The 19,569-nt window shown below is 48.9% G+C and overlaps 1 protein-coding gene across 1 annotated transcript; it reads left to right on the plus strand.

Moving 5' to 3' along the window:
• Positions 1 to 10,342: 10,342 nt before the first annotated feature.
• LRFN5 (leucine rich repeat and fibronectin type III domain containing 5) lies at positions 10,343 to 13,784 on the plus strand (the record flags this gene model as incomplete). Its single annotated transcript, XM_080618862.1, has 2 exons — positions 10,343 to 11,730; positions 12,308 to 13,784. The coding sequence occupies 2 exons, from the start codon at positions 10,343 to 10,345 to the stop codon at positions 13,248 to 13,250; spliced, it is 2,331 nt and encodes a 776-aa protein (XP_080474988.1). The 3' UTR covers positions 13,251 to 13,784.
• Positions 13,785 to 19,569: the final 5,785 nt, after the last annotated feature.

The raw sequence follows: 19,569 nt of genomic DNA on the forward strand, positions 1-19,569 counted from the left end.
ATGTGAGAGGGATGGTCAGTGTGGGAAGTAGCAGGGAGCAGAACCAGAAAGGAAATCAGACCAAATTCCTAGAAATCCCTGCATCCCTGCTGCGTTAACAGCACTCACCCAGTGTCATGGGGTGTACGCAGCTGGTGTGGCACATGTTCCAGGTGAGCCTGCTGCTGAAGGCAAGGGGCTCGCTGGATGGGTTGTGAGCATTGGCAGTGCCCCTGGGCATGGTGGACCTCAGGCTTGGGATCCTGAACCTCCGCACACATCCCAGGAAGGCTTTGGATCTCCTGTGGAAATCCAGGACACAAAGCTGGGTCAGCAGAAGTTTGGGGGGGGGGGGGGCGGGAACTGGGTGCCTGGAGAGTGTCTGTGTTCCCTGACACCTGCTGGAAACCCTTCAGCTGTGACTCAGGAGCCACGCTCCATTTGCACTGATGCAGGGAACCCAGCACCGTTTTTACATTTTTGAGGCCTTGGCAGTTTTGGGAGTTGTTTGTTCCACATAATACCAAACAATCCTAAGATAAAGTGCTTTAAAAGTAAATAAAGCATAATTACCCCATTTTTCTGCTCAATTTCTGAGTTTTATGGACATGTTTTTAAGATGTACTCTGCAAAGGCAAGAGCTGAAACATTTTGTTGTGTAGAACACGTGAGAAACAGCACAATACATCATGCAAGGAGTGGCAGCATCCCTGTGTGAATTTGCAGTGCTGCCCCTGGGCCCTTGCTTTGAGCCTGGATCTCCCCTTGTGCCCGCTCTAGCAAGGTTCGGGGTGCAGGGAGATGCTGCTTCAGCCCACCCTGCCTGAGGTGGGATGGACGAGGTGGTCTCCGAGGTCCTGCTACCCTCAGTGGTTCTGTCTGCTGTAGGGGTGTCTGCCTTCACCTGGTGGAATTTCCTTCACATCGTTTCCCCTTTATTTCCTAACTAAGCTGGCCAGCTGTGATGACACAAGGAGGATTTTTACCCAGGATGCAGAACTGTGATACAGTATATGTGAAGGTCCTTTTTTGAGGTTGTCGTGGTTTAAGCCCAGGCCGTAAATTAGAACCATGCAGTCTGCTTCCCCCCCCCAACCTTTCTTCCCCCTGCTCCTGGAGGGACAGGGAGGAGAATCGAAAGAATGTAACTCCCATGGGTTGAGATAAGAACAGTCCAGTAACTAAGGTATAACACAAATCACTACTGCTACCACCAATAATAATGATAATGATAAAGGAAATAACAAGCAAAGAGAATACAACACCTCACCGACCGGTACCTTGCCGCCACCCTGCAGTGATGCAGCCCTTCCGGGAACTCTCAGTTCTACATCCTGGGCATGACGTGCTGTGGTATGGAATACCTCTTTGGCTAGTTTGGGTCAGGTGTCCTGTGCCTGCTTCCTCCCGGCTTCTCCTCCTCCCTGGCAGAGCATGAGACTCACAAAGTCCTTGGTCAGGGTAAACATTCTGACCAGTAACTGAAACATCAGTTTTATCAGTATTATCCCCAGGCCGAAAGTCAAAACCACAGCACTGCACCACCTACTAAGAAGGAGAAAAAATGACTGCTACTGCTGAACCCAGGACAGAGGTCAGTGACCAAACAGGGTGTGGGAATTGAGGCGGGGTACGTAATTTTGACATCATTGGTGGCACTGCAGGCTGAGATAATCACATCCCAGGTAGCAGGGCATGCATGGGAAGGCTAAAAGCATGCAGGAGGTATGGGTCTGTCCCAGGAAGGGTTGCACTGTTTGCTCCAGGGTGCCTTCTGAAAGTGGGTGAGGATCAGCTGCTTCCAGCACCAGGGTTCAGGTTGAGATGTACCAGTGATTGTGTAGCAAATCCTGCATTCCCCATTAGCGATGCTGGTGCTCACCAGGTGACTTTGCAGCCACTGAACTCCAGAACTGCAAACCACCTGTGTCCTGTCCTCTGCCAACTCCAAAGCCAGGATGTGAGAGAGGCAGTGAGAGAGGCTGGGGCACTGAATGAATGCCCAAGCTCTGGGACAATCATAGAAAGACATGGAGCAGCCAGATTCCCACGGATCTGCACTAGGACTACACAGGGATCAGGCACAGTGGATTACAGGCCAGGACACCTGGAATTTGCGATGATGCTGGTGCCCCTCATGCATCATCGATCTGTTTTACACTGATGAGACTTTGAAATGAAGTGGTAGATCAAAGCACTTTGATTTTATGGTTTATAATAAAACCAGCACAAAAAAATAAGTGCAGGTAGCAATGTTGAAGATTGCAAGCAATTGAAGGCAATAGAGTCACTCATGGAACAGATGAACTGTGGGGTATAAAAAGCCGAACTGTTGCAGCACCTCAGTTTTCTTCTGGCACTTGACAGTTCCTTCCTGCTTGGCTGTCTCCAGGCAGATGGACAACTGAGGAATGTGTAAAATTGACAGTAATAATGACTATAGTATCCTTTCACTGCAGTTCAAGACACAGCCTCTCTCCTACTGCATCAAACCCTTGAGGCTGCTTTGGGCTGTCAGGAGTTTGTCTGCGTGCTGAGAAGCTGCATCCCCAAAACAGCCAGTGCTTTCCCTTGTGCCCATGCCAGACCCCTTGTCTGCATGGGTGCTCGTGGCTCACATCCTCCTGGTGGTCCTTCAGCAGAGGTGTCAAACCTCTCTGCAAAAGCTTTAGGCCTTCAGCCTAAGCTTTAAAATGTGGTGTGATGTATTGTCTGGCCCATATGCCAGACTTCGGCATCAGGATACCCCCAGCCATCCCGCCTTACCTACATGCCAAAACGCTGGTGGGATGCTATTGCCCATCGACATACAGCATGGGAAAATTCAGATGCATCACAAAATGAGACTAGGCTGAAGACGAGGTGTGGAGCCCTGCAAGGGTGGCACAAGGGAGCAGTGCTGGGCCCAGGGCTGTGCCGACTCCGTGGGGCTTGCATCCATTGGTAGGAGCAGTGACAGTGTGACAGTTGCAGTTGTGCCTGTTGTTTCCATTAGTCCCACATAAGCTGTGGGTCGGTTCCCTGGTCACCAGTCACAGGGCACACCCCTGGCTTTAATGGATGCATCCGTGATGCCCAGTGACTGGCAGCTGGCTCTCACATCCCTCTGTGAGCTCCTCATTCCAGTTTGCTTGCATTTCCCCGTTTGCTCTATGCCACCTCTGGCTTGGTCCCTTCCCCTGGGAACACTGTTTTCCTGGGTTACAGGTCAGTCTGGTTGTGGTTCTCCCTGTGCCAGACGAACCATCTTGGTACCCATGTGCTGTATCATCAGCTATTCGTCGCTGCCTGTCTATAACCAGACACAGGCAAATGTTCTCAAGATACAGGTTTTTCTTACGAAGTGTCTTTAGTGACATTGGTACTGCTTGAGTGGAGGACTCCCTGATAGTTTGCATAATCACTCGTTCCTTCAGGGAAAGGCTTAATCTGCACAGGAGAATACAAACCCAGTGTGTTGTGAATCAAAGCATTAATCACTTGGAGATTGTTGGGATTTCATGCATTTGTTTCAGTGTATGCTACTTTCTGTATAGTTTCTGCTACTATACTCAGTACCCTGGATAATGTAATTTTTACTTATTGTTCTCATACTTCCTAGTGCAGACCTTCCCTCTGGATAGCTATGGGGAGGGAGCCCAGGGGCAGAGGAGGTGGAAGGTCCCCACAATACCAGGACTCCCCATGCAATTCTTGAAGAGTCGTGGTAGCACATCCTATTGTTGTTATTGTGCAGCAGCCAATATTTCTTCTAGCAGTTTCATATTTGCACTCTTCTTCAGAAACTTAACTGTGCCAATTTAGTAAATGGTTAATTAATTAATAAAGGAATTAAGAAGTTAATATACTGTTATGGTGAGCACTTTGTCCTGCTATAATGACGGGGAAGGGGTGCAGACCCCCACGAGCTCTTGGGTAGTGGCTGCCTCACCCTTTATTTTCAACACCATTGCCCTGTCGCAACTGGGAAAACAGTGGAAGCTTTGCTCTTAGGTAGCCAGGCAGGCGCATGGCACGGTCTAGGGCTTACTGATACCAGTTCTGCTTTCTCTAGAAATCTCTTTAATTAAAATAATTGTTATTGTTCACTTTAATCTTGCCTTGTTACGGGGAGAAGAATTGCCTCCCAGAATGCGCTGCGTTGGCGTTTGCGGCTTTAAGGCTGGAGGGAAATGAGAACAGCTATGTGAAACAGCTCATTAGCCAGCCAGCCTCCAGCACTGTTCCTCAGTATTTACGGGGGACCATCACCTCGGAGCACACCAGACCACCTCTGCTGCAGCATCAGGCATGCCGAAGGAGGCCCTGGAGCAAGCAGGATTTGATGTCCTCTAGTTTGTAAAGTTCCCAGGGGTTAGGTGGGGCGCAGCTGTATTTGTTGCAGTGTTTGAAGCCCTTTAACAAAAACTGGGCTACACTATTTGCTTCATAGCATGTCTCCGCATGGTGATTCCCTTGCTCAGTCCTGCAGCAAGTGTTGCAAGTGTCAAAGCACCAAAGCAGCATGTCCTCCTGGCAGTGCTAATAGTGCTAAGAAGCTGCCTTGCAGCTGAGGTCTCCTTGCTGCCTGTTTCAGATGTTGCCCCTCAGCAGTGTGTGAGGGCTTTGCCTCTGGTGGAGCATGTAGTGCATACCACTGGGGTGAGAGACCATGGTCTTGGTCTGTGGTTCTGGCCCCTGATCGTGGTCCATGCAGCAGCTGAAGCCAGCAGGGCCCCTGGGGAAAACTCCGTGGGAGGTTCTTTGATCTGAGTGTTTCTGTTTTCTTAGGTACTGTGTTTCCAATTCAGCAAAACACTCAGGCGTGCTTACAAACCATTGACCTTTGTGAAATTGAAGCTCCTTGTTCTCTACTTAAGTAGTTTTAGCAGCTGGTATACCATATATCACAGCATCTTCATTTCTATGCACCCATTTTAGCATGGCGGCAGGATGCCTTTGGTGACTGGTGCCAGCTATTTCCCCATCCTTCATTCCGTGAACATCATCAACTTCTAGACCTCTTTTTTTTTTTTTCCCACCATGAAATTGCATTTGCAAAGACCTTAAAATCACCACTTCTGCTGAGGCCTGGAGAGTTAGGAAAGAATCAGAATCAGAATTACCAGGTTGGAAGGGACCTTCAAGATCATCGAGTCCAACCCATGCCTTACACCTCGACTAAACCATGTCACCAAGTGCCACATCCAATCTCTTTTTAAACACATCCAGGGATGGTGACTCCACCACCACCCTGGGCAGACCGTTCCAATATTTTATTATTCTTTCTGTGAAAAATTTCTTCCTAATATCCAACCTGTACCTTCCTTGGCGCAGTTTGAGACTGTGTCCTCTCGTTCTGTCAGTTGCTGCCTGGTGAAAGAGACCAACCCCCACCTGTCTACAACCTCCTTTCAGGAGACAGTCAATAGCTTCTGTCATGACCTCAGTGATGATAGATTATGTCTGAGCCAAACGCTGTATTAGCAGCTGGCTTTGAACAACTACCAGAGTGCTGTATTGGGTTTACCCGGCACATTGACTCTATGTAGCACCTACCATCTGAACTGGATCGGATGCAGTGGAAATCGTTTGCTAATTAATTACTGTCTCTTGGATCCTGCTGCTTCCGTATGTTATGTACTTCACAACATGTAAATTACCCTTTGTAAGCACTGGACATGGCAGCAGATGCTGTACTAAGTATCAGAAAACCTATTTCTCCCAAAGAAGATGGGGCAAAAAGCCAAAAAGCAAGCAGCACGTCAGGAAAGAGAAGCAATCTCAGCTTGGCGTACATCATGACATTTCATTCTCATGTCCCTTGGATCAATTCCAGGCAGAAATTTCAAATTCATTAGCCCTTTACATGACCTCAATTTGATACTAGAACCAGTAGGTGGTCATTTATTTTCCTGCCCTGCTGCTGATGGGGTACCTTCGAGGTGTGCACAGGCGCAGCCTGTCCCCCACAGGCACAGGGCCCTGGGCATTGCACAGGCTTTGGCCCAGATGAGCTCAAGATACCTCCTCTGTGCTGGGATGACTGGTTTACAGCCAAAGGGACTTGGGGCATCTGGAGACCAAAGTCCACGCTGGGGGCATGGCTAAGGTGGGAATGGGGCTGACAGGAAAGAAGAGTCCTGCTCTGCTGAACCGGTGTCAGACCCACTATGTAGCTGTGAAAAATGAATAAGGGGAAGGACTTCCTCTGCTCTGGAACAGGGACTACAATCTGGGGACAGTGCCCTAGCTTGGACATTTCAGATCAGTAGAAGAACTTGCAGCAGGCCCCAGTCCTGAAGGCACCATGCGCCAGAGGCTGGTGGGGTCTTTGCTCTTCAGAGACACAATTTTCCCATCTGTATGGCAATGAACTATGCAGCCCACTGTGATTTGTAGTTAGTTTTTATAAATAGATTGAATAACTCAAATTATTAAATGTAGCAACAAAATTAATTTAAAATTGGTATACGAGAGCTTTTTTTGTGTGTGAATCACAAATGCCACTGTAGGAGCTTGACTATCCCTATCTTTTGGAGACACCAAGTAGTAAATGAAAGTAATGTGCACCTTCCTAGCATACTAGCATATCTTTATTTATTTAATGGTAATAATATGCTTTCTTTTTCTTTCTTTTTTTAAAGTAATGATAATCGGATAACGCTTTGCTATGTCAAAAAGGTATTTTCTACAATGAGCTGTAAGCCGTGTCAATGCTGTTGTCATTGCAAGTTATCTGTGTGCAGGATAATGTGTGCTGGGACAGGAGAGGATGCATGGCCTGGCTAACTTTCAGGAATCATGTCTTTTTATGGCAGCTGTTCTAACCCACTAGATCCTCCAGTTCCTGCTGTCTTCTAGAGTATATCAGTTGTGGGCCATAGCCATGAGACTGCACTACACTGAGCATACCCACAGGCAAATACTCTGCCTTCTTTCAGCAAGGTGGTGAAATGTTTCTGCTGCCCCTGTGGCGAGGGTTGATGTCCAGCCCGGGGAGGATGGGCTTTCCCTGTCCCTACACAGTGGGGGCACGCAGGCTGGGCCCAGTCATTGAGATCCATGTGTGGTTTTGCTGTTTCTATCAATTGAAGTGTCCAGTACAGCTTCAGCTGCAAGTGTCAGTACACCTTTGCATGACGTACAGATCTTGCAGCACTTGTGAGCATTTGTAAAAACACACAACTTTTTTAAAAGCTTTGCTCGCATTTCTTATCACCATATTCCAGTATTTAAAGAGTGGCTACAAAGAAGACAGAGACTCCCTTTTTACAAGGAGTCACATAGAACAGACATGGGGTGATGGGCACAAGTTACTCCTGGGGACATTCAGACTGGACACAAGAGGAAAATTTTTCCCAGTGAGAACAATCAGCCATTGGAATAGTCTCCTCAGGGAAGTGGTGGATTCCCCAGTGTTGGACACTTTCAAGATTCAGCTGGCCAGGGTGGTAAGATGTATAGTCTAGGTTGGACCAGATGATTCTTGAGGTCCTTTCCAACCCAGTATTCTATGATTCTATGACAACTTATGTGACACTTAAAAAAAACTCTGATAAGGTTGGTTAACAAACTATTTACCAGGAATAGCTGCACACTGGGCAGCAGCGGGAGCCCACAGGCACCTCTGGCTTTGGTTAAGACAGCTCAATGTGAAGACCAGCTCCCATGCAGGGCTTGTACATGGTCCAAGAGAAATGTTGTGCCTGCTTTTCTCTGCCCTCCTCCTTCCCCCCCCGAAGCAGTTTCCCAAGCTACAGTATGAGAGAGCTGATGGGCCTGGTGGGATTTTAAAAGTACTATGGGTGCTGGCACGGTCCTGTCCCTATGGCATGGGGTCAGTCCTCCCTCCCCAGGTCAGGCTGCTGAGGGGCCCATCATGGTGCCAGCAGCCGCCGGCAGATGTGCAGGAGGGCTGAGGTATACTGGCAGACAGGTCAGGTCCCAGGTGATGAATCTCCCCATTACAATCGATGGGGCTGGTGGTTGTTAGCGCTCTGATCCACCAAGACCTCTCCATAAGCACCCTTGAGGAGCTCCTCCTAATTTAGTGTCATTGGCAGGGTTACGTGGTGTGTGCTCACCTCCCTGTCCAGGGCACTGGTAGAAATACTGGACAGGACTGGCCCTAAACCTAAATGTGAGTCCTGGGGGCATAGCTAGTGACTGGCCAGCAGCAGGATCCCACCCCATTTGTTACAGCCCTTAAAGCCCAACCCTTCAGCCCAGTGTTTGCCTGTTGCATTGTGTCCAGCTCTTGCCATGTGCTGGGCATTTTGTGCCCAGAGGATAGTGTCAGAGACAGTATCAAAAGCTCTCCTGAAATCCAGAAAACCCATGTCCACTGGTGAGTAACCTTGTCATAACCTTGTCATTCCAGCTGTTGTTTAAGTCTGCGTCTCCTTACCTCTCTGTTTCATCTTGTAACAGTATTTCCAAAGTGTAAATTCACCTTGCTGATTTGGTTTTAATCTTGTATAGTTCTTCAGATGAACTTGAATCCGAGCACATTACTTTAATCACAGCTACAAATCTAAATTAGCATTATTGAGTTAGCAAATCTAAATGAGCATAGTGTCCCCAGCCAAGGCTGTCTGGGGACCCTGGCAGTCATGATGCGGATGCCCTGAGCTGCTGAATCCACATGAATCCAAGCATCACCATTCTTCTCCAAGTCCATTTCACCTGTAGGACGACCCCAACCAGCAGTGCTGGCACAGGCTGAACAAAATTGAACCCATGAAACAGTTTTCTGCCAGAATTAATGGTAGGAGTAATGGCAATGGCTATGGTTATGGTTCCCAGAACTACAGTAGTGGTAGGCCATGCTGCAGGGGCATACTCAGTTGATGAGTGCTGTAGAATACTTGAGGGTTTTTTCCAGTGACCACTCAAGGATTGAAGCTGGTAGTCATTAAAACCAGCAGTCCCCAGAAGTATCAGGAAAAAAATAAATAGATAGTGCTAAAGAGCAGGGTTTAGAGGCTACTGCTTTCACTCATCTTTTTTGCAACTTGTTAGCTCCTCTGAGTTTGCATGGCACTGGTGATGGATTATGGATGGACTGGACAATAGGAGCAGTAATTGCTGTTCTGACATTAAATGTCTTTAAATATCTGTAACGATTCAAGACTCTTGCTGATGGCTAGTTGTGAAAGTTAATTTTATTTTAGATGAGCTTCATTAGTACATTTCTGGGTTGATAATACATCTGAGTAATCCTATCTGTACATGTATAATTTTATGAGTCCTGAAGGGAGCTTCATCTCCAATGTGAGTCCCTCTGTGCTCCACTGCTTACGACTGCACAAGTTTCTTCTCAGACACATAGGTCTCCCTTCCTCCACAGGCCCATGCTCCCTCCAGCCCTCCTGTTCCATGGAGGAGTGAATGCCTTCTCCCTGCCTGCCTGTGCCGTGGGGGATGCTGACGCACGGTGGTGCAGAAACGAGCACCGCTGCGCTCACGGAGCTTTTGGCACAGTCATGATGGATGATTTCATTTAGCTGGTGTGGGCACTGTTGTTATCTTCCTTGTTTCCATACTCTGAAGATCCTGGATCTGGCAGAGTATGAGATAAGGCTAATTGAACTGTCAGGTTTTCTGGGAGAAGAGTTCAGCGCTGCTGGGTGTGGGAGCCGGGAAAACAGCGATGATCTAAAATTAGCTCATGTTCCATTTTTACTTAGACCCTTGTTGTTGTGGGGGGCTTTTCTTGGGTTTTTCTCTTTTTTTTTTTTGGGGGGTGGGGGGTGGGGTTTTTTGGTTTTTTTTTTTTTTGGGGGGGGGGGTTTAATTGTTTTATTTGCATTTTTGAGTCTGGAATAACACAAAATTAGCTCCTTCCAAGTTTATTCTGAAAATAGTGTTAAGAGCTTAGCTGTTTGATGGAGATGTCTGTAAATTCATTGAATTGCCATGATTTAGAGGCCGCTGAGAGTTTTAGCCTAGCAAGTGAAGTGCACATGAAAAACCTCTCATTTTCAATACATACAGGGCATTATTGCAAAGTAACTCTAGGCAGCGAGGTCGGAAGCTTCTGTCAGAAAGTGGAGTGCCTGGCGTGGAGCAGGGCTGAGCTCTAGCAGCAGGGCCCCATTTGTATATAGGTGTCTGGATGTCTGGTTATATATGTGTGTATGCAAAGATACCTGTCTCTCAATGTTCTTCTGGAAGGTAGTATAGCAGCTCTTGTGTCAGGATATGGAGAATGATAAAGACATCAGGCAACAACATAAGGATGACGCACCATTACATGAACCTCAGCTTCATGAAATAACCACAGACAGTTTGTCTTTGCTTTCTTATTATGTCATTTGCTCATCTTGCAGAGACTAACAAACGTTTGCTCTCCCTTACAGGCTCTTGAACCTGATCTACAATGGAAAAACTGCTTTTGTTTCTGCTGTTCATTGGCATAGCGGTGAGAGCTCAGATCTGCCCAAAGCGCTGTGTCTGTCAGATTTTGTCTCCGAACCTTGCCACCCTTTGTGCCAAGAAAGGGCTCTTATTTGTTCCTCCCAATATTGACAGGAGGACCGTGGAGTTACGGCTGGCAGACAACTTTGTTACAAACATTAAAAGGAAAGACTTTGCCAATATGACCAGCCTGGTGGACCTGACACTGTCCAGGAATACAATCAGTTTTATTACACCTCACGCATTTGCTGACTTGCGCAATTTGCGGGCTTTGCATTTGAACAGCAACCGATTGACTAAGATCACAAATGACATGTTCAGTGGACTCTCCAATCTTCACCACTTGATACTTAACAACAACCAGCTGACTTTAATTTCTTCTACAGCTTTTGATGATGTTTTAGCTCTTGAGGAATTGGATTTGTCTTACAACAACCTGGAAACCATCCCCTGGGATGCCGTGGAGAAGATGGTTAGTTTGCACACTCTCAGTCTAGACCATAACATGATTGACCATATTCCCAAGGGGACCTTCTCCCACCTGCACAAGATGACCAGGTTGGACGTCACGTCTAACAAACTGCAGAAGCTACCGCCTGATCCTCTCTTCCAGCGAGCTCAAGTACTAGCAACCTCAGGAATTATCAGCCCCTCGACTTTTGCGTTGAGCTTTGGTGGGAACCCTTTGCATTGCAACTGTGAGCTTTTGTGGCTGAGGCGTCTTTCGAGGGAGGACGACCTGGAGACTTGTGCTTCTCCCACGCTCTTGTCCGGCCGGTACTTCTGGTCGATCCCTGAGGAGGAGTTCCTGTGTGAGCCTCCTCTCATCACCCGGCACACCCATGAGCTGCGGGTGCTGGAGGGCCAGCGGGCAGCACTGCGGTGTAAGGCCCGGGGAGACCCCGAACCAGCAATTCATTGGATTTCACCTGAGGGCAAACTGATTTCAAACGCAACGAGGTCCGTGGTGTATGACAATGGGACACTCGACATCCTGATAACGACGGTGAAGGATACAGGCTCCTTCACCTGCATTGCTTCCAATCCAGCTGGGGAGGCCACGCAGACAGTGGACCTGCACATAATCAAACTCCCCCACTTGCTGAACAGCACGAACCACATCCATGAGCCTGACCCTGGCTCCTCGGATATCTCTACTTCCACCAAGTCAGGCTCCAATGCGAGCAGTAGCAATGGGGATACTAAAGTCAGCCAAGATAAGAAGGTGGTCGTTGCAGAAGCAACATCTTCTACTGCTCTGCTGAAATTCAATTTTCAGAGGAATATACCTGGGATACGTATGTTCCAAATCCAGTACAATGGTACTTACGATGACTCCCTTGTTTACAGGTAAGGCAGCCCCAGCCCTGCTATGCTGGGCCCTACCAGGCTGCTCAGCGCTGATGTGCTGCCCCTGGCTCCAGGCAGCCTCTCCACTGGAGCAGCAGGTTCCCACTCAGAGCCCTGCCTGTGGAGCAGATGGTGGGAGCTGCAGGAAAGACTCATCCCAAATAGGGAAACTACCTTGAATGGTGTTATTTTTAGATAATGCAAATGGATCTCTAATCCTCTGAACTAATGTGATTGGCAGAAAGGTTGTGAAGTTTAGATGAGTTAAATGGATCATAACACTCAGCTTTATGAAAACACAGGGAGAAAGGTGTCTGGAAATGCATTCCTTGTAGCATTTTCAGGAAGTGTCCATGCTGGTGTGTTAGCTGAGTTCAGAGGGGCTCTGTGCTGCCAGGTGTCACAGTCACACTGATCAAAACTGTCTTTGCTTGCCAATTTCTTTTATGTTTTTGACGTGGTCACTCTCTTGGCGGGCTGCTTGGTGGTGCTCATTGCTGCCAGGGAGTGCGGCACACAGCGGGGAGGTGCCTGTGGGTTTTTTGGGTTCATTCACACTAGTTTCCTTCTCCCCCAGAATGATACCTCCCACAAGCAAAACCTTCTTGGTCAACAACCTGGCCGCTGGGACTGTGTATGACCTGTGCGTCCTGGCGATCTACGACGACGGGATCACCTCGCTCACCGCCACCAGGGTGGTGGGCTGCACGCAGTTCACCACTGAGCAGGATTATGTGCGCTGCCACTTCATGCAGTCCCAGTTCCTGGGTGGGACCATGATTATCATCATTGGTGGGATCATTGTGGCCTCTGTGCTCGTGTTCATCATCATCCTCATGATTCGCTACAAGGTGTGTAACAACAACGGGCAGCAGAAGGCCACCAAGGTCAGCAATGTGTACTCACAGACGAACGGGGCTCAGATCCAGGGCTGCAGCGGGGTGCTGTCGCAGTCGATGTCCAAGCAGGCTGTTGGGCATGAAGAGGGCATCCAGTGCTGCAAGGCTGCCAGCGACGGTGTGACACAGTCGCCAGAGACTGGCTCCAGCCAGGACTCGGCCACTACTACCTCCGCTTTGCCTCCCGCCTGGACTTCCAGCACTTCTGTCTCCCAGAAGCAGAAGCGAAAGTCGGGGACAAAGCCAAGCAGCGAGCCGCAGAGTGAAGCTGTCAGCAGTATTGAGTCCCAAAACACTAACAGAAATAACTCCACTGCCCTGCAGTTAGCTAGCCGTCCCCCCGACTCTGTCAAAGGGGCCCCCACGTACAAAAGAGCACAATCAAAGCCAAGTAAGTTCCTCACTTTGCCAGCTGACGCATCCCGAGCCAAGCGCAGGCTCTCCCTGGGCGGCGAGCTGATGGAGTCCCGCTGCCCTGGCAGCGCCTGGGGCACAGGCGGACTGCGGTCCAAAAGGAGCATGTCCATGAACGGGATGCTAGTCCAGTCGGACAGCTCTGATGTGGATAGTGGAAAAGCAACTGTCTCCAGTTCTGAGTGGATATTGGAAAGCACTGTGTGACCTGCTTTTTTCTTTTTTTATTTTTCTTTTTTTTATTTTAGTTTTTATTTCAATGAGAAAACGCCAAACATTGTGTGAATCTCCCTCTCCCGGGGAATTGGATTTGGAAGTCCACTGCTGTCTCGCTGATTAATGGCTTGTTCATGCGGGGTTCTGTATAAGCCACCCAGTGCACACAGGGTTTTATTTAGTTTTCATTTGGTTTTATTTAATATCAAAACCGAAGGCAACATTCAGAGGTAAAAAATATAAAAATAAAAAAAAAAAAAAGAGGAAAGAAAGATTAAGGGGTGAAAAAAAAGCATGAAACAGCACCAGTGCCTTCCCTACTCTAGGACTGGCTTCCTGGTTCTGCAGTAGCAGAAAACAAAAGAGAGAGTTTTCACAGAAAAAGCCTTTTATAAAGGAAATGAAATTTCCTCCAAGCTAACAAATAACCACTTCTGGATCAATCAGTAAAATGATATTTTTTAAAACGGTCAGACTGTATATTTCTTTTCCGTGACAATGGTGTTGCCTTTGTTTTTAGGCAGATGCTGTACAGGAACAGCAACGCTGTGTTGTTATGTTGTGTAAAATAAACTATTCACTCCGTACACCAGCCAGCCTCGCGGTAACTGCCACCCTGGAGCCGTGCTGGGGCCTGCGGGTGCCGCTCAGTGGGTCCCACTGCGGGGCCAGGAAGAGCAGGAGGAGGGTGCTGGGATCCCTCTCCTCCTGCTGGGGTCTGGCTTGCTGGGGCTGGGTGCTGGTGGAGCAGCAGGGCTCTGCCACTGGACCCCCCCAAGAAGGTGCCTGACCTGTAGACACTGAGCACCCTCATCCTGCGGTGCTGGGTCTGGCAGTGGTGACCAGCCACTCACTGCGCACCCTTCTCAGCCCAGTCCGAGAGCCCGGTCCTGCTGCAGCAATGGCTTTGCCTAGTGCCAACACTAGAAAAAGACGTGTTCAGCATCAGGGATGCTGTGCCCAACTCATGCCGGTCTTGGGTTGCTGCTCCATTTTCAGACCTGGTCCCTGCTCTGGCAGTCAGTGCAGTGAAGGTTGTTCCTTCTCATCAGCACAGGGGCATGAGGTGTGAAACGCTGGCAAGGGGAGCCTGCGGGAAATGTGGGAGCAGCCTTGCGGCATGGGCACTGCAGCAGTCCTGCAGGACTCCTCTGGGACAGGAGGTGTGACGGGGCACCAGGCAGAGTGCTGGCACCTCGGGGTGCGGGACAGGGAGCCAAGCAGGGGCAGTGAGTAGGGGTGGTGGGTCACCCCAGAGCTGGAGGGTAGGGATGCAGCAGACGGGTTCGTAGCCATTCAGTGACTCACAGTGGTGATTGCTGAGGATGATAATGGTCATCTCTGTCTTTCCTAGACTTTTGGGGCATATGTCTTGTAAACTCTATGGTTCCAGTTCTCTTTAATCCCCATGCATAATGGGACTGGAAGATGGTCTCATCTTCAACCTGCTGTTTGATTGCAGTGCCTGTGGGATAGACATAAACATATGGCAATAGGTGATAGCAATTGAAAACCCCCACGTGTGAGGGGTTCTGCTGCTCTGCTTGTTCTAAAAAGTCTACCATTCATATTCATTAAACTCATGTGGTCATCATGTTTAAATTAGGGACAGCTTAACCCTGCAACATTAGTGCATTCTCAAATGACAAATAATGGGTTTGACGGGGGCATTGTGGCCATTAAAGTGACAGAATAGTTACATTTTACACCCTGTGTGCTTGCTCTTGAGGGCAATGTAACCCAAGCAGATGCCTGAAGATGGGTCGAGGTGAAGAGGGCCACCTTGACAGCAGCTGTGGATGGGGATGTCTTGTGGCTGGGGACGTCTGACAGGCCCCTGGTCTCTGAGGCCCTGCAGCCCAGGGCTGATGCGCAGGCAAGGTGACCCTTCTTCCTCTCAGCCATCGTGGGTTGCTCTCTGTGATTTTACTGCCTGATGTGGAAAGCGGAGTCTGGGTGGGAGTGGTGCAAAGGACATAAAAAGAAGAGGCTGTTTCTTTTTTAGAAAGCCCTTTTACTTCCCCTGGGAAATGCAGAGACCAAAAAGGAAATGAAGCCCCAAAATTAGAATCCCCACTTCCTACTGCAAAAGTAACAAAAAAACCTCAGCCACCCCAAAAAAATCCCTCCCTAGATTTCTTTGGAAGACCACGTTCTTCTCAAGGGGCTGTATGCACAGAAGCTAGCTATTAAAATAGTACACCGTCAGAGGCAGTGAGTATTTGTCCAACCTCCAGTAGTCTGACGCCAAAGGCACTGTCAAACATGGTAAAAGCAAGTGCTCTCATGGCCCAGTGAGGAGCTGCTCTCTGCAGACAGCACCAGCACTTGGGTATGGTGATAGCTTCAAAGGTTTTCTGCTGAGGTATTTGTTTTAATCGTGCATTTTAAAAACACCCAATGAAAATATTTTATATGTCGTAATTGGACGTAAATGTGTCTAATGTTTTGTGAAAGTGCTAAAATATTAATAGCTTCTTGTGGTTTAGGGAGGTTTATTTTTATATTTTTGATTTTTTACTTTAATAATTTTCTAAACACTGAGGCTGAGTGTTTTGTCCACAGTGCATATGTATAAGCAGCTTAGAAGGACCATATGTCCCTGCGTTTGATCTAATTCTCTGCTAATAGTGTAGGAATGATTAGACCTGGGTAGCTGGGGGTTCATCTTGTGCAGCTTTCACTCTTTGGCAGAGAGGAGTGTCCCTTGGGAATGCACTGGATATAAAACCTGCCATTTCCACTGGAGTAATTGTGCAGCAGGATGTTTCGTTTTATTCAGTGTGGAAAAACTTTATGAAGGAGGAAATTCTCTATCCTTTCTGTTCTGCAAAACCAGAGGTTGCCAACAGTTTGAGGCAGAAAAAGTGCTGAGAAACTCCTTGATCAAAATAACATTGGTACGTCTTTTGTCAGAGTGCGGTACTGCAACATTTCCTAATGCTTCAGAATGGAGGATATCAGTAAAGCCCAACAGGGTGTTCCCCGTTGCGGATCATGGGGGTGCTGACATGTAGGGCAGTTCTGGGGTGCCAGGGGTTGCTAGCCCTGTGCTGCAACCCCGGCTTCACCCCAGGCAGCAAAGACTTGTTCCAGCAGATGCAGACCTGCCCCTGGAGCATCACCCACCTGCTGGTCTGCTCCTTGAGAGGCTTCTCAAGAATAGAGAAACCCAGGTTTTAGCCATGAGATGGTGTCTTTTTGGACAAGCACTGGAGGAGGAGAAATGACTTCAGAAATTTGTTTATTCTTGTTAAATTTGCTGGCACATGCTTCCTGTTACACCTTTTCCTAATCCTTTTCTCAGAGCATACGTGTTGTGTTAAAGAGGGCTGGCACAAACAATGTCTGGTTGGAGAAGCAGGGCTTTGGTGGGTTAAACATTTGCTGTGTTAGTTGTTTTCTGTGCTGCCTTTCAGCTTGTGTTCTGGGCATGTTCTTTACAGTGAATATATGGTACTGCTCCGCTCTGGGTGCCAATGTGGCTTTATTTCTGCCAGCGTGTTCCCGTGTTTTTGACAGCTCTCCCTGTGCACCTGGGCAGCCCTGTTGTAAGGAAGAGTGAACTGGAAAGCAACAGCCATGTGTCCGGTGCCTGGGAAGGAGGACACAGCTCCTGGGGACAGGCAGCCCAGGCTGCCAAGGGCCTAGCAACCCGCATGGGGTGGCTGCTGCTGGGCATGCTGCCTGCCCAAGGGGCCTGCTGACATTGTCTTATCCCTGCAAAGCTGCTGAAGGCTGGCACCTTACTGCCAGCAGCACCAGGATGCTCTTGCCTCCTGGAGCCCGTGAAAGCCCTGCTGCTGGTCACTGCTTTGGGACTGCACAACTCCTTAGCATGATTGCTGAGCCAGGTGGATGCTGACAGTGGGTATCCCATGCCGGTGGAATGAGTCCTGACAGCTGACAGGCCTGACACAGCCAGTGCTTGCTGTGCATGTCCCCTCAAGAAGGTGCAGCGCAGCCCTTCCTGTGCCACTGTGGAACTGTACCCAGAGCTACAGCAGGCACCCTGCATTGGAGAGGGAGTGTGCTGCTTCCCCAGTAATTGAGGGAACCAGAAGAAGTAATGGTCGCAGCTGCTATCACTTACTATCGCTTCTCTTCCTATTAATGGAGAGAAACTGGAGTCTTGGAGGTACTGCTTGCAGAGTGGCATCATGTCAGCACTGCAATAGCTTAAGAACATTTACTGTCCTGTTCCAGGGTGCTGCTCACAACCAGGGGTTTGCTAGTGCTCTCCTAAAGCAACAGTAACAACAGCCACAAAATCACACAGTGCCTTTCCCCTGGTAACATGGTAATTTTAATACTGGTCAAAGTTCTGGTTTAAAAGAAACAAACCATGGCAAGGTCAAAAGGGTGCTGCTTACAGAAAACATGTATCCCATATTTTCCCTTTGCAAATGTGTTTCTGCATGCCTTGCTGTGTGTTGGGGTGTCTGGACTTGATGCCAGAGCCTGTGCTGCCAGATCTGGCCCGTGCTGGGTAAGTTAATTCACCGCAGCACCTCTGGCCAGCCGGGGCTTCCAGCAACAAGGCGCCCATTCCTTCTGCGGGTCCTTGTGTAGTGCTACACCCCTGCTGCTGCCGTCTGCCTCAGAGCTGAATTGTCCCTTTTGGGAATCAGGCACCCACCAAGGATCTGGCTGGCCCTGGCCCACCCCTCATGGGCAGCAGTGCTGCCTTCCCTTCTGTGCAGGCTGCGGGCAGGTACCTTGCATTAGGCATTGAGTATCAGATTAAGTCAGCTCTCTAAATGAGAATACACTGCCCTACAGTGATTTTTACTGTTTGAACAGGGCTGTAGTCATGCTTTCACATCAGTACCATTGTCCATGAATAAAAGTACGCAGGTTAGTGGGGCTGAAGGGTTAAGGCACTAGTGCCCTGTCATCAGTAATACAATACCAAGAAAAGGCAAATTGTGTGGGTCTTGCTGACTGTAGACTTTTAATATAATTGATTTATTTACGAAGTTGGGTGTGAAGGCTGCTGCTGTAGAAAGAAGGAAGCTTAGCTGGGAAGGAAGGAAACTAAAAAGGGAAAAAAGCAAACATGGCACATCACTGGCTGCTGAGAGGTCCCACTCTGGAAACTGTATGAATATGGACAGAACAAGCTTCTGGTTTTGTTGTTCTGGAACAAGCTGCATCACCTCAGGTTGTTTCAAGTGTCGCACTTCAGAAAGCAGTCCTGTCATAAATCTGGAAGTAGAGACCAAGTTGGTGTGCCTAGCTTGGGGCTGAGCTGCTTTTCCTCCTGGGCTGGCAGTTTTATGTGAGTGCCAGACTCCCTCTCTGGAGGTGCCCGCTGTGTTTTGTGTGCCAGCCGTGCATTCTCCTTTGCAGGGGACACTTGCACTGGGAGGGGTAGATGAGGAAAACCATTAAGGGCTGTGGTCCTGGGTCTTGGGGGGTGGCAGAGGGCAGCACCATGATGTGGTCACACAGGGAGCCCCCCCAGAGCTGGCGTTGGCTTCACACGGATGGTCTGTAGGCAGCTGGGAGCTGCAACCCCCAGCAAGCAAGGATGAATTTAGAACATGGTGTTTAGTTTGCATTTATGTACTACAACTGGTTTTGCATTCGCTAAGGTAAGTGAAGTGGTGCCGGGGTGGCAGGGAGCGAGGCCAAGCATGGTGGGACCATGCTTGTCTTGCGGCAGTCCTGCTGTCCACACTGCCATGGGTTGATGCAAATGACGTGGGACCTCAGAGCAGGACCATGAAACATCTGCACATTCTCAACACAGTGACCTTTTCTCTTGCATGTACACCTCATGAAGGCAAGTGCTGGATTTGTGCCCAGCCACTGCTCCGTGCTGGTGTTTTTTCACTTCTGTGCATATCTCTGAAACTATGCAGGGTTGAAATCCTTGCCATGGAGAAAAGCTTGGCCTCAATGAAGGCGGAAGCAAATCTAGAAACCATAAATTTCTCTTGCTTCTGGAACAATGAGCTTTACTGATTCCGTTTTGGGGTTTGGGAAGTTTTTTTGTTAGTTTGGTTTTCCCCTTAGGAGCAGCACCAGCATGTCCAGCTGGTGTGGAAGCTGGTGATGGCTGGCTGAGCTGGGCTGGGGATGCTGGCTGCCATTAACCCTTTCTCTTGTTAGCTGCCATGCTCTGCTTGCTGTGCTCCAGTCCCACAGTGCTGCTGGCACCCAAGGAGTGCGTGCAGGGCTGAGGGCAGGCTCTGCTGCCTGCTCCCTGCCCGCTGCTGTTGATGCAGTGCCATGATCAGGCTGGCCCCGCTGAGTGCCTCCTTATGGCAGGTCAGCTTTGGCTGCAGTGAAGGGCCAGATCCTG

This window comes from Psittacula echo (genome assembly GCF_963264785.1).
Source record: "Psittacula echo genome assembly, chromosome: 5".
Lineage (NCBI taxonomy): Eukaryota > Metazoa > Chordata > Aves > Psittaciformes > Psittacidae > Psittacula > Psittacula echo.